General features: G+C 31.5%; 1 protein-coding gene across 1 annotated transcript; it reads right to left on the reverse strand.

Moving 5' to 3' along the window:
- Positions 1 to 391: 391 nt before the first annotated feature.
- LOC124365208 lies at positions 392 to 15,245 on the reverse strand. Its single transcript, XM_046821165.1, has 7 exons — positions 15,112 to 15,245; positions 14,480 to 14,626; positions 8,362 to 8,509; positions 5,399 to 5,503; positions 4,676 to 4,746; positions 3,015 to 3,147; positions 392 to 499 (listed from the first exon to the last, which is right to left on the reverse strand). Exons 2-7 carry the CDS (start codon positions 14,597 to 14,599, stop codon positions 438 to 440), a joined length of 639 nt encoding a protein of 212 aa, XP_046677121.1. The 5' UTR covers positions 14,600 to 14,626; positions 15,112 to 15,245; the 3' UTR covers positions 392 to 437.
- Between the last annotated feature and the right edge of the window lie 1,296 nt (positions 15,246 to 16,541).

A 16,541-nucleotide genomic window follows, 5' to 3' on the forward strand; every position in this document is an offset into this window, starting at 1 on the left:
TATGCTTTGCTAGCGCTCAGCTAAATCTCATTGAGGAACGTGCACCACAATCAAACTATCTTGTTAAAATAAAAATAATACAATGAAGTGTCGAGGAACCCGAAAGAATGCCATACCAACCAATCCACTAAAATTTTAAGACATGATAAAATGGTATATAATTTTACTCCGTTTCTGTACATTTTAATTACTGTATTGTTTTCTTATTGCCATCACGATTAAACCTTAACGTTGATGTAAAAACGTTCGCTAACGCTCAGCGACACCATATCCATTGACATGTATGATCATTCCGTATTCAGTGTTAATAAGCAAATTATTAGAAAAATATTGTATGATGTAAATTTACAACGGTTTAGTTAGCGTAGTTTAAACTAATAAATAATTTCGATTGGTTTCATAGGTGTTTAATCGTCTTTGTAATTTTATCAATAAGCCTATTTGTTCCGAATTTCCTTATAGTAGCTCCACAATATCCAAATCCCATAAATGTTGAAAACTGAAACAAGTAAAATTAGTATACATTATTAAGAAAACTTATCATAAAATTATCAAAAGTATAAGCATTAATTGTGAATCAGACTGATATTATTATGTTTTTAATTTTCCCGATAGCGTATTTGTTACTCTGGACAAATTTAATCTGGAATAAACAAACTCATAATTTAAAAAAGGACAACTCACAAATATTCAGTCAATCAATTGCTTCTTACAATGTGTGTTATCGGGTTGGACGTTATGAGAGTCATTTTTAAACCCTTACACGTGTACAGAACGTCATTGTAGACATAATAATCGATACAACTATATCACATATAATTAAAATTAACGCTCAGAATACAAAATAATTTATACATAGCGCACATGTAGACTGATGCGGTGGAACGTCACATTACAATCGCTGTCATGTACAGTGTATAATATCAGTTCCGCCGCCGGCCAGCATGTTTACTCTTTAGAAGTATGTCATGTTGAATTTTACACGTAATGTTTGAGTATTTCTTGTATAACGCGATTGTGTTTTCCTTAAGTTTTTTATTATTTGTAACAATGCTTCTAGTAACATTCTGTGTAGGTGTAAGAATGTTTTAGCACTCCTCATTAGAGAGCTATATGGTAGTTCTGGACTATGAAGACTATGAAAGCAATAATGCAATGTGTCAAAATTTACTGGTTAACAACATATATAGCTACACAGAACTTAGCTATGGTAGGAAGGGTTGACCCAATTTTAATGTTGTATTTAGCTCCAGTTCATATTCCTTTTTTTGCAGTGTCTGGTATCTGACGCTGCTTCAGACTTTACTCCTGGAATCGTCTGGAGTCAAGTCGACGACGAAGAAGCTTAAAAAGAAACCTTTACACAGTTTTGTCATCAAAGACACATATAAATAGGTGAAGTGGCAGTCTCATTGCCTTATCAAGCGACAGATAACAGACGCTACAATGAAAGGAAGGTGAACTGGAACTTAACTCGACATTCAAATATCCAACTAGTTAAGTAACTTTGAAGCCTAATATTTTAATTGGAAATCATGCGTAAATCCTTTTTATTTAATATAGCACAATATTTATACTAAATTTAAACTTTGAAACGTAATAGTACATTATTTACTACGTAAGCTACGATAACACATTTTTATCATTTCCTTCTTGCTCGTGTCCGCTATTTTTATTTTTTACTCTTTTTGTATATAGTATCCCCAATACAGGCACATCCTTATGGGTTACCTACATTTCCCTTATTGTGTGAATTTATTGGCCTAATTATTAGTTTTAAAAAAACCTAAAAGGATGTAACCTACTTTTTATATTTTATTACATTAAGTACATAAATTAGAAACAAAATAAGAAGGAAACATTCTTTGTATTTGTTATTTACTGCTATTGCAAATACGTTATGTCATAGTATTATTTATTTTTAAGCATTGTCAATAATATTTGTTTGTAATATTCAGTTCGTTATTTTGGGGAAATAAATGATTTATTATTATTAAGTTTCTTCTACTCCATTCTTCTCTTTTTATGGTCAGGAATAATTAATTTAATATTGTTATGAAGCATTCCATCATATTTTTTAGGTGACTCATATAAGGAGGAATAAAATATCTTTATTCATGTCCAGTAAAAATATCTTTGAATCAATAAAAGAATTCCACATAGATAAACTTAGCTATATAGAGATAGAGAGAGCTATATAAAACTGGCAGAACGAACTTTAACATTTATGAGACTATGAAAGAAAAATGGTTATTTATATCTGCGCACATTTTTAAATAAATGAACACTGATCATTATTATTGTAAAAAATTTATCCTTTCACAATAAGATTTTAAAAATTTAATTCAATAATCAGCTATTTAAAAAAACTCGAAATATATTCATTAATCTTTTAGGTGTACACTAAAGTTTTAATTTTATTTCAAACTGTTTGCCTATTTTAATGTTAAATTTCATGGCAATAAACAATTTATTAATAATATATCATTGTGTTATTTCAAATCGAATTAGCAGCAAAAATTGTAAACTAGAAACACATTTAAAATTACTGTATTATGCTTAAGTTTCAGTAAAATTTTTGTACGATTTATATTTATGAGTTCCTTAACTACTTCATGGCGGTTTTAAACTCCATTCATGTCTGATCAGTTCGATAGAAATTAATAAAAATTGCTATCTCCAATCACCTAAAATAGCTCAAAATAGCTAACCCCATCCCACAGTGTCAGTCAAAGTTTCACGCACCCTTCCCCTACTCGTTTTGGTTTTAGCTTTTTTTAAAGAATTTATGTAACTAGCTGTGGATTAAAAGAGGAACTTCAAGTGAATTGCGGATGAATATAGTCTTTATAATTTTGACAACACACTAGCGTCTATGCATTTGTACAATATTTATGCTTTTTAATACACGTACTCATGCTTTATGCCCACTATATAATGTAGTACCTAAAGACACGGTAATAATATTCTACTCAATTGCATAATACAGCTGTTCAGTAATGCTTGATACTTACTGTTCCAACACAGTGAGCAAAATATATCCTCCATATCCTTGCTTTGTAAAGACCTTATAATTGTTGAGATCAGGAAATAAATTATGCCAAACATAATAACAAAATTAGTTATTTTTAATAGCTCTGCATCGTCCTGGAAATAAAGAAAATGAGTCAACAGTTAAATTAATATAAATAACTCAATTATAACTTCACATTGCGTGTAATGTTTTTACGATCACTAATAGTAAATTGATACAGATTATATTCATGATTTTAAACGATAGAGAAGCACTGTTTTCATTTTTATTGTGAAGAGGTTCAAAAGCAACGTTTTACCACATCCATAATTCATTAATAAATGAATGAAAACACTTTATTTTATTTTAGCACATGAAGTTCATTATGCAACGAAATCAATTTTGGGTTGGAACAATATGTTTTTGATAAATTTATAGCTACATAATATAAATTTACCATATACAAATCATTAAGAAAAATGGCAATTTTTATATTAAGCTACTTTTATTTGGGCCTGATTAAAATATCCTACACCTCCTACAACTACTGTAGCATCGCTTCGTCATATGGAACAATAAGTACGTTTTGCAACCTTTATCCGTATTCAGGGAAGTAATATTAAAAGGGTTATGAATTTAGCATAACAAATCTTTACAATCCCAAAGTATATTTTCCATTTTCTCTTTATTGACTGGTGCTTCTGCATTTAGTGATCTGTAGTTGTTATCATTCCTATTTTTCAGTGTAGTATTATCCATTCGACGTGGTAGTAGATTTAGCCTTATAGGTAAAACAGAAAAATAACCCCTTGAATAAGTATAAGGCTAGTTATACAGTTTAATTAACTATTAAGTTTTAGATGAAATTTGACTATTTGGTTTATTTCACTAAAATAATACATTTGAGCGACCTATTACTAAATGTTCAAAAAACTAAGAATGGTTTTCTTTAAACTGTCTTAAAAAATTACATAGTTAAAAACTTTTAAATGTACGGAACAAATTTGTAATAACACGATAAAATTTTGCATACAGCGTTAAATACACGTTTTGATAAAATAACTATTATTAAAAAAAAAAAAAAAAAAATGTCTTAAATGTTTAGTTTAAATTCATTAGTATAGACTTAAATAATCTCTTAAATGTTGACTTTTAAAAGATAATAAATAAAAAAATACATGATTTTCTCCAATATACTTCATATTTTATCAGTTGTCAATATTTTGTGATTTCATGTATAACAAAACCCCTTCGCTAACAAAATGGATTTATGCTAACGAGTTACACAAATAAAATAGTAACTATGAGTCATGTACAATTTTTGTAATATGCATACTACTACAGATGTTTTATGACTGCGTTATATGTAATGTAGCAATAGAAATTTAAAACCGTCTGGCAAAGAGATACAAGTTAAGAGTTTATCTGAATATATTATCCTGTACAATAATAATATAGGGGTGCTCATTAATATTTTGCAATGTATACATTTAGTCTGCAAATGCCTTCAAATCTGAACTGAACCAGCAGTGCTTATGTTTAAAGAAAACTCCTTGGTCTATAGAGGTACTAAACAAGTGAAGTACTAATATGTTTCTATCTTTTTCCTACACTAAACTAAATCGAATGTGTTTAACGTACCTATTTGTGGTTATAACTTACATTAACAATGGCAACTACGCTTGTAACTCCCATACAACCCAATAAACTGCTGAAGGTCAAGGAAAGTATAACTGAAACATATGCAAGTAATCAGACGTTGTTGCTTCAAATATTCTATAACTAATGCCTCGTTTTGGTAACCGCATGTTCCTAGCATGTGTATTATAAACTATTTAAAAAATTTAAGTACGTTCAACTCCATAAATTTATTTTATTTTTAATTTACCATGTATAAGATTCATAGTTCTAATGGTCCACTATGGATTTAATGTGAGTATGAACAAACTTATTTACTTAACAAACGCATCTGTTCGTCTTTCATTAGAAGGGAATAGTATCAGGAGCGTGAACTGTCTAAGTCTACAAAATATCTCGTACAGAAATGTATAAGTGAAATAATAAAAAAACTTACATTTACGGGGAAATTAGTATAACATTCTGTTATACCTTGGAAAACTTTCCATGGTATCATATATATATATATATATATATATATATATATATATATATATATATATATATATATATATATTCAGACATTAGTATATAATAGGAATCGACTTGTTTTACTTGATATTTAAGTTGGTACGAAAATATCAGAATAGAGTATAATTCTTTACGTCAGTACGCTGTCGTTAGCATAATACCATCGTACACGCTTCGAGAGTTAACACTGTTTTGTTGGTAACACCTAACAGCTGTACAAAAGACAAACATACGTACCTGATGGGTTAGAAAGTCTGAGGCGATCAAGTGACTCCGAGAGTCTTCTCGCGTCTTGGGATGTGGCAGGACTTTCAGGGTCGTGTTGAGGTTGGTGCATTGGATCTATCTCAACATATTATATGGAAAGTAAGAATTAATCCACTATGCAAATATGTCTTAATTTCGAAAAAATATTAATGTTTTTTAAACAAATTATACATATAGCTATAATGAATATTGATATGAGTAACAGTATAATGTAATATTACGTATAGTATCAGTGGTAACCGTATCACAATAATTTATAAGAATAATTCTAAATATATACAATTAGCTTATTTTCTAGTAGTGATTTTAAGAATTAAAAATATTATGCTATGCCTAATTGTTGTGCAATTATCACTATGATTAAATACAAACAGGATTTTTTCTAACAATCTCAGCCTCGAGAGCCTTGAATATTCGTTAATGAATATAAACACAAGTGAACCTTACAGTGCTTTTTTAAGTTTAAAAGGTAGTCGTAAGGGAACAATTTTTTAAATGCTAGAATATGTTTTAGTCAAACAATATATATATATATATATATATATATATATATATATATATATATATATATATATATATATATATATATATGTATATGTATATATATTTCAGCTAATAGTGAATAAACTTTTAGAAGGTAATTTGTTTCTGGATTATAATTGTTTCATTATGCAAAAAGTATTTCTTTTTGAATTTTAATTATATTTACATAAACGTAAGTTGAAGATAGTCGAAGCAACTCAGCTAAATTTCAAATGTAACAAAAATCATTAAAAATACGAAAAAGCTATTTGTATAGTATAAAACACAGTCTGGTTTTTATTGAAATTGATTAAGAAATTTCCATTATGTAAGAAATATATTGTCAGCCACTTTAGGTTTAAGAAGGTCAGAACTGGAAGGTATAAAAAGGGTTAAAATTATGAAATGATAATTTGTTGCAGTAGTTGTAGCTTGACACAATTAAAACCAACCATCAGAAGCGTAAATAAATATTTAATTAACTTCAGCTGCCCATATATACAGAACTTTCCACTGACGCTTTTAATCTCTAGTGATCTCATGGTAACATAACTATTATATATGTGTCTTACTGTAAGTGTCAGGCTATGAAAAATCAGCGAAATATTTTTTTTTACCCTTTTAATACTTTTTTATTATGACTTTCACAAACTAGTGTGACTGACGATCTATTTCTTTCAAAATAAAACTAGGTTGTGTGCTTATAAAGTGAACATCTGATCTCGACTCCTAGACTACAACGAATTAATACACAAAAAGGCGGACTGCCATTTGAATTTTTGAAACCAAACTTAATAGAGTTTGTGCTTAAACCCAGAGAAAGCTATGCACCAGGTTTCAGGTCTTTATTTTCCTTATATAAAGAAAGCATTATCACATAAACGGTCAGAAAGACCATAATTCTTTCGTTATTGATATATAATAGAACGACAGACAATCAAACGTATAAGAAATATTTACGTGTCCCGGAGTAAAATTGAAATTGTCAGCCTTCTGAGTGTTATATTTCAACGATGCTCAGTCAAATTTCGTGGTTGCACATGTAACATCACTGAACTCATTCTCGTATATGCAGAAACTAACACATTCTTGTCTGTTTCAAGCACAGTTTAGAGTTTATAGAATAATTTGTTTTTCAGATATCATGCGGAAAGTAATAGAGACAGAAATGCTATTCCAGCCCCAGAAGTGATAGGCTTTGCTAACGCTCGGCCAATAAATACTTTTGGTAACAAACAGAATCCATAAGAAGTATATTTAACCGGAGAATTTTCCGAGATCCTTAAGTCCTTGGAAATATTTATATATAAATATTTATTTCCTTGGAAAATAATTATAAGATTGGAACGGCTGAGGGTTAAAAAACAGAGGATATAATATTTTATCACACCTAAGTTTATTAAAACCACCGAATGTCTATTTATAACTGAGAGTCTAAATGAATTGAGGAGATATGGTCGGCTGGAAACACTCGTATTCCGCTCAAATACTGAACTCTTGACATTTTAATTTGGTTAGTAGCGGGTAATGGGAGGATAGTGCTAAGAATGATAATATATGGGAAGTTTAATATAGCATGGGTTCTTGGTTTATGTGCAACTACCATCGATTTATAATATACTCCCTCAACGATAGTTACTACTCGTGGAGTGGGGATGAGCCAGGGTAACGTTTTCTGGAATGGGTTTACGAGTATATCTGGTGGTCATGCGTTACGAGCACCCAATATATTCCAATTATTTCTTTATAAAATAATATAATACATAATTACACGCAGTGAATACAATTGATTGATTTGATAAATGAATCATTCACAATAGTTAAAATTTTTCAACGGTCTATTCCAGTCAATGTTCACTTAAATATCATGTTTAGTTATTTTTAACATATTTGTATTATTTAAATTCAAGATAGCATAAATTCCGACTCGGGTATACTGTCTGCTCAAAATTATAATACGCTTGCAGATATATTATTAGGAATGGTTTTTAATAACGAATTAACTTCAGAGATTCAAAAATTAATTAAACAAGTTATAGAATAAAATAGAAGGTATATTATTCAATAATATAGCGTTTTCTTAATTTCTCACTTAGTTTTCTGTATAAGTGTTTTTACCCTTTTATTTATTTACATTCCATAAAACTCAGTGTTCGTCTTCGGATTTGAACTCGATTTTCTTTTGAAAACGATTTTCAAAGTAGAAATTAAGCTGCTTTATAACAGCTTCACTTTTTATGAGGGGAAAAGTTTTTATAGTTAAACATAAAAAAATGGGAAAACTTATTAATATTAGTGCACAGAGACTAAGATAATATGTTATTAAAAGTACCTTTTGAAAGTGAAATTTCTGCTGTTGGATTTCGTATCTCCCCTATCATTACTTTTATGAATCACGAAAGGAAACTCACCACCACCTTCAGGACTTTGCTGTTGATATTGCTGAGAATATTGCTGTTGCTGCCTTTGCTCATACTCGATCAAACGGGCTTTTACCTGCTCCTTGCATGGAAAGACTACCAGTAGAAGGAACATGAAGACTACGGTGAAAAACCATATCTAAAATCCGAAACCAATAATTCATATGGAACATATTAGAAAATGCATATAAGTGTGTTCAATACTATGCAATATTTTATGTAAAATACAGAGTGCATTATGAAAGTAATGCACATCTACGAAGAAAAATAAACTTATTCATGCGTTTGTTACAAACAGTTCAAATCCTTCAAAATAATCTCCTCCTGCATCATTACACCTGCGGAGACGATTCTGCCATGCCTGGAAAACACTCTTTAAATCCTCGTCTTGAGTGCCACTCAGGAATCTTATAACGTGAGGTTGGATGTTCCCCACCGACTCCTAGTGCTTTCCTTTCAGCTTTCTCTTCAATCAGCGGAACAAAAAACAAATTGTTTCGTCCCAGGTCAAGACTGTGAAGAGACAGGGACACCACGGGTGTCGTGTTCTGGGTCAGGTAATAGGTAACGGTGAAGGCGGTGTAGCTGGAGGCATTGTCGTGGCTTGGAGCTTAAAGACGTTTTTGATTTCAAGACTTACGCTCAAAACTATTTAGTATCTTGAGCACCTCCAGGTACAACGCTCATTGACAGATTGTCCTTGTGCTACAAACTCAAAATTGACGATTTCTCAGACGTGAAAGACGACATTCAGCATTGTTTTGATGCGAGAATTGCTCATGTACATCTTTTTTGGGTTTGGGAGAAGATTCTGAGTGCCGCCTTCCGCATTGAGATCTCGAAAGATCTTTTAAAGCATTTGATAAGGTTCCTTTGCATTGTTCCCAAACCGCTTATAAAACTTAATCGCGTACGCCGGTTCTATCGAGCGTTTTAACGCGCCGTGACGCATTAAAAAGTCAGACTTCATGCAAAGACACGTCCTACCACTCATGCAGCTAGGAGCGAACTAAAACTGGGCGCGTTTTGAGGAGCAGAGCCCCCACCATATTATACGACCAGGTTGTCCGAGCGTTCTACGATAAACATTCGCGTCACAGTAAAATCATGTGCATATTGGACTCTGTATATCTTAAGATAGAAAAAATTATGTTACTTGAAAAATTTCTGTTTAAACTGACTTCGGTTCTTAAGATTTGCGTGCGAAGCCGTGGGTAACAGCAAACCAAACAAACCATTATAAACAGCGCTATAACAAAATAATAAAAATCAACACCGAAAATAAAAACAAATATTTAATTAGGTAAATTGGTTAAAGTTGTTAACATATGATTAAATTTTACAAATTAATTTTGTCTACATAGTCATCTTAAATTCAATCCACTTGGAAATTTAGATTTTGTGACAGATGGTAGGTTTTTTCCATAGTTCTAAGATATTTGTACTTAAGATTTGCCTTCTTTTTCTTATTGTTGTTAATTAATAAAAAAAAATGATGATTATTGAGAAATTTTAACTATGCATCAAGCCATGTGTCACTAAAGGTTACTCTGTCTTTCTATGTTTATATACATAATTTTACCCAGCCTTCTTTGTATCATATCCTTATTCAAGAATGTTAAAAATTGTTTTGGCTTCCCCCGCAGTGTCTCCAAAGAAAGTTATAATTCGCCGACGACACAATAATGTGTTGTTTAGGTAGACATTGACGTTTAAATTAATTTTTCTATTGAGTTATTTAAAATTTATCTATCAGTTCCTGAAGACTGTATATCGCATAAAATATATTTTTATGTTGAATATCTGTACCTTAAACACAAAGTGAAATTGGGTAAAATGATATCATTAGTAATTATTTTGCGCAATAAAAGTGACATAATACAATAAAATGATCAGGTTTTAAAATCTACGACCTTGGGTTTCAAGGCCTCGTATAGTAAAAACTATTATTTTAAAGAGGAGGGGCCAAAGATCATTATTGAATTCAGAAGTATATGAAATCTAATAAAGGTTTTCGAAAGGGATGCCTTTTTTTAAACTAATTTGTGGTTTACATAAATTAATTACTGCGCTCATGAAAGTCACCAACTGAGAAGTTTTCTATGATTTCATCTAAAATTATGATCGATTAAAGTCGACAGAATATCACTATGAGCACGGTGACTCTTTTGGAATACATTACTTTGTGACGGTCAAAACGCAATTAAATCGTGTGTGAGTGCATACGTTTTCTTTGAACTAACGATTTAACATATTTGCGATGAATTTCGCACGTCCATTCAGCAAAGGAATTTGTGCGTAGTAGCAGCAGATTTCCGCTGCAATGCACACATTTTCGCACAGTATGTGAATTGGTATGTAAAATACCATTAACTTTGCCAAAAATACCGCATTTTTTAAATCTCAGACTTTGTCAAAATGTTTTCATGGAGAGGCCAGAAACCCCCTTTAGTGATCCGAAACTCGTAAAGAGCACGGTCACCCTCTTGGGTTTCATAACTCCGTATGGATCAGGACCGTCTTTAGAGAAAAATAATCAGTACCAGCAGTAAGGTAAATTTACAAGTGCTTAGAACAACATGTGGTTTGGTATATACAGTAACATTATCTATACTTTTGTTTGGTTCTTGAACCCATGAACACCCCTGCCTGCAACAGTTACCTCAAAAAAGTCAGAACATGGTGATTTCAATGACGTACCGGCTAGGTAATTAGAGCTCCCTCAAGGATTCCCTGCATGACTCGGTAACCCAAAGGATACGAAGACGTTTCTATTTCACTATAAATAATCTTTAAAAATCTACATTTGCACGACCGCGCCACGGGATAACTCCATTAGAAAATGTGGGAAGAAATAAGTAAATAGTAAGCAATTTTAATACAAATTTATTGCAGTATCTGGAAACACTAAATTACACGATAAATGTTGATCATTGTGGACACCGAGGGGTTTACCACACTTAGTTTCAGATAATGGTTCTTCTCCAATCAATACAGACGGTAGGCAATCGTTTAGTTTTCATGCAATAAACATCATGTAAGTTAATTTAGATTAATTTGCTATAACATGATATATTCAAAATATTAGAAGAAATCATTTAGTTCAGTGTGCGCTGTTATATCCAACAGGTCTTTTGATTCCACCCAAAAAGTGAGGGTTGTCGTCTTACAACAGCGTTGCATATCCCACATGTACTTTTGACATACATGGTTAAATAAATAGGAAATAGGACTGGTCCAAGGATTGAATCTTGCGGGATCCCCATATTTTAATTTTGACGACCGAGACGAATCACCCGAAACCTGGAACTGCTGACTGCAGTCTCAATGATATTATGACTGTATCCAAGCCAAAGGGATTCCTCTGATCCCGCAACTGTACAGCTTATCAAGTAAAACAACGTAGTCCACTTGGTCAAAATACTGATTTTAATAAATCTACGAACTACTATTTTATTTAATAATGAATCCAATGTCAAACGAATTAACTGACTGCATCATTTAATAGCAGTATTCAAAGCACATCAAATTCTAAATTACATTTCAGGACGGTTATTATTAATATTCACATTCCAGTTCACTACTAGTTTCGTCCTGATGGGATTTAAAAAAGGATAGTAAATGGATTGATTAACTTTTTTCTAGGTAAGAAATCCATAGTGTAATTTAATCCTGGAATAAAAATTAGTCTTTTTGTTCATTATGTTTATAACCTTCACTAAATTACAGCGGGCCTTACCTTACATTCATTTGAAAAATAAATTTCACAAAAAGGATTTTAATATACATTTTGCTGAAGAAATTTCTCTATATCAAGCGATAAAAACATAAGTAATACGAGATATGGAACAACAATATATGCAGTGTTGTAAATATATTTAGCAAGATTTTATATCAATCGTTTTATTTATTATTTGAGGTATTATAAACCCATAATTCCACTTTTAGAATATAATGAAAATGAAAATTACGTAATTATTTCTGGAATATAACATTTTAGTGAATATGATACTGACCAAATTATAGAAACTACGTACTATCAATGATAATAATGTAAATATATATATATATATATATATATATATATATATATATATAACTTTAATATTTAGAATTCAGTGATAATTATAATATATGAAATTTAAAAAAAAATATACAAGTAACAGAAAACTTCTTATTGTAAAGAATTAGGTGTCTCATTTTATTTTAAAATATAAAAATAACTATTTAATAATTAATGTACCATTTAATAAAACCGTTATAAAAAGTAACCACTTCTGTCGGTTAGCCCCACAACTGCTTTTCCGATTTATTTTGTTTCTGGTTTTTATTGACATTTTGTTTGGTTTTTTTTGTTGTGTCTAAACCTGTCAGAATTTTGAAACCCCTTCTTGTGCAGACATTGATCTACTAGTATTTTACATTTGACTAATAGTCTTGTTTCAGAGAGTTAAGGAACGTTTTTAAGGTTACAATCCGAGTGTGTCATATTCACCACAGGTTGAAAGCGACAGGACAACTCGGCAACACAGCGAGCTACCAGAAGTGGTCAGATATAGATCTTAGTCGTCATTTCAGACAAGGACACGACAGCCATGCTAGTGACCAAATTGGCGATGCTAACCGTCACCCTTGCTAGCGAGTTCAAGGATCACGCCTATAAGGATAAATTGTTTATTTATATTCATCACAGACTTCAAAAAGGCATACAGTTATAACAAATTTAAATTGTTCCGTCGGTTATATGTACAGGACAAAAACACCTCCTTTTAAGTCATTGCTGCAGTAGGTGTTATCTACAGTGTAATAACTAAGTCCAAAAATGAAAGTGAATCAGTGGTGAATCCGTGTTCAGATATTATCAGATCTAGTTTTAGCTCATTGTATAAAATATCATTTTCCAAATTTTTATTACTTGCTATTTGGGAATTTTGATTGACGATAATCATTATTATTATTATTATTCTTTTGATTCTGAAAGCCTATATTTTGTCCAATGCTTTCAGGCACAACACCAGAAGGAGAACGCTCTCGTACTATTTTACATGACTTGAAGCTGCAATTATCTTTAAAAAAGTGATCATTGTCCTCAGTGATACCAAAAGTCTGCGCGCTGATCGAGGTATCGGGTATCCCTGAAGTATGAACACACCCCGTGCTCCCCGCCACTACGTAATCCGGTCAAGCACTGCTGGGAGACGACTTCACGGCGTCAGCGTAGTCCTCGTGCTGAAGGCTGTTGGGTGTGGTTGGAGATGCTCATCCACCATGAAAGTGAGATAAGTGCGGAGAGGAAGACAGCGTCTGCAGAACGGCGATAAGAGTGGAGTTCGGATCGAAACTAGTCGTAGTGTCCTCGGAGATACAGCGATCATAGCGCTGAACATTCGCTTTCCCAAACGATTGATATGTTGGTCGTTTTGAGTAAAAAAAGCGCCTCCTCAACAGCGTTTCGTCCACCACTGCACTCCTAGAGACTCTCATGTAGCTCCATATTAATTCACCTCATTACTGTATGTACGAGTCCCAATTTGTGTGATTGTGCCTCATCCCTACCCTCTTCATCTAGACTACGAGAACTCTAGCAAGTCTATTATTTCTCGGAATATTATTTGGATATCGTACTAAAGAGAATTAAACTACATCAAAAACTCTGGAACTGTAAGGGGAATAGAGTCATGGTGATTTATAGCTAGGCTATATTATTTCATATTTTCGAGTTTTATTCCACTTTGAGTTACTGTTAGTTCTATTTCTTACTAGAACACTTTTATTATGTACACTCCGTAACATCATGAAACAACAGAATGTATTTAAAGTTGCATAACTGTGAAACAAATACTTTACAAAAATAATACTAGGTACAGTAACATCTTATTCGACTGTTAGTAAATGTCCCTCACAGCAATAGGTCCTCACAGAGACGGTTGATCATTAAACTTCCGCTTTGGTTTGCATTGTCACCGTTAATAGTGTCCATTTGTTATTTATTTTAGTATGATATGAAATGTTATTAACAATTATCTTAAAAAAATGTTTTCACAAAGAACCAAGACGCAATTGTGAACTAACTAAAATTAACTGTTGATTTATTTAATTAAATACTCACCACAACGTAAGCAGAAAAGACTATGGCACAAACACGAAGAGATATGAAGCAAAAACATTTAGATAAGGGCAGGTAGTCCAAGAGGTCAGAATCGTCATTTGCTGCATTTTGGGTGGACATCCTAAGTTACTTTTGAATTTATCCTTCCTGAAACGAAATGGCTTCTTTAATACTTTTTGTTTTTAGTATCTGAAACGTACTAATAATTTTTTACCTCCTTAAAAAACTATTATATATTTTAACATTTTTTCTTAATATAAAATGATATAAATGTTTGTCAAATTTACTTCAAATAATTAATGAGACGGGCTTGATTATACAAGAAAGTGGACTACTTGTAAGAGCTATGTCTTATAAATACATTTCTATTTTAGTTAGTTAGGATTATACTGCAGATAAATGAAACACAGTGATGTTAAACTTATTTCGAAGTTTGGATTATATCCAAAGATACAATTAGCTAAATGATATATTATGGGTTCCTTCCCTTTCACTTTTGGGTGTAACAATTTAAAGACTATCACTAGACCTGACATTGAATCATTAAGGTTAAAATAGAAGATATATTATTGTCATACATTTAGAAGTGACACAAAATACAATGATGTTACATTAAAAATGTGTATAAATACCTGAAAAATCAAAAATGTTTCATAGGATGGCACTGGAAAATTTTTGATAAAAATTTATGAAGACGTTTATTAAAAATAAATAAAAACAAAGGAATGCATATCTTAATCAGCTGAGTTTGCTGAGTTGTTGATAGTAATAATATAAAGGCTGGGTTAAAAGTTTCATAGAGTAACTCATACAGTATACAAGTCAAATTTAACATTTTTGACACCCATGTCGCACAATGTTTTGTAACGAAGTGTATTAGTAACAATAATATAAACTACAGACCTTGAAACTTTTAGGAATTTCTGATGAAGTTCGTAAATAGTGATGCACCTGTTTTAGCGTATTTACTCATCAACCTTTTGTGTTCAGTCTTGTTCATTTTACTTGGCCGTCCAGGTCCTTATTCATCACGTACCTTTTACTTCATTAAAAAGCCTACAGCACTTTCGCACTTTTCCATGTTTCATTACACTCTCACCATTAACTTCAGTAAGCTGCCAGTGAATTTCAGCAGGACGAATTTTTGCATTTAAAACCAAAATACTGAGCGCAATTCATAATCGGTGGCATTAATAATTGAAATAGCGACAAGGAAAGCAGTACAGTCATTCAACCAACACCGGCAGAAACTTGAAACGTAATAACAGCGTAGTAGGTGACCTTGAACGAACGTCACGAGACAGGATGCGCGGCACAATGCACAATCTGTTCTAACTTTTAAAAAGAACGACGTATTTAAGCTGTTTGTATTGGATACAGTGGTAGGCCCATATAACAAATACTTTTCAGTTACCACTATGGTGTTTGATTGATATAAATTCACTCATGTTTAAAAGTATGAAAGAAAAGAAAAATAATCTATGTTAGAACTGATATTCTTACCAGAGGTTCAGTGTTCTTATATTATATTGGCAAGGTATTAGTAAATTACTTTTAACTGTCAAGTTTAAATAAACATCAACATTAATAAAAAACCATATATTTGATATCATCATATAAGTTTTTTTTTTTTTTTTTAAATCGATTTCACTTATTAACAACTACGAATGAATTATTAAATTTATTGTGGTTTTACTGTAGAGAAATTTTAAAAATTAAAAATTAATAATTATTTTTAAAGTTCTTGCCAAAAGTATTCTTTAAAATAAGTTGGGTAATACTCTTACACATAAAGATTTCACCGTTGTGTTATAAATTGGCTTATTCTCAGCTATATTACAGTAAGTTTTTCTACGGTTCGAATATTTTACATTTGGTACGGTATTCAATATTTTGAAGCGAATTACAAAAGCTACTTCCATAGAGTAATCCACTGATGCAAATTTGACTGTTATGTAGAGTTACTCTATGAAACTTCTAACCTGGCCTTTATATTATTATTATCAACAATTCAGCAAACTCAGCTGATTAAGATATGCATTCCTTTGTTTTTAATTATATT

The sequence above is a fragment of the Homalodisca vitripennis genome, chromosome 6 (assembly GCF_021130785.1).
Source record: "Homalodisca vitripennis isolate AUS2020 chromosome 6, UT_GWSS_2.1, whole genome shotgun sequence".
Classification (NCBI taxonomy): Eukaryota; Metazoa; Arthropoda; class Insecta; order Hemiptera; family Cicadellidae; genus Homalodisca; species Homalodisca vitripennis.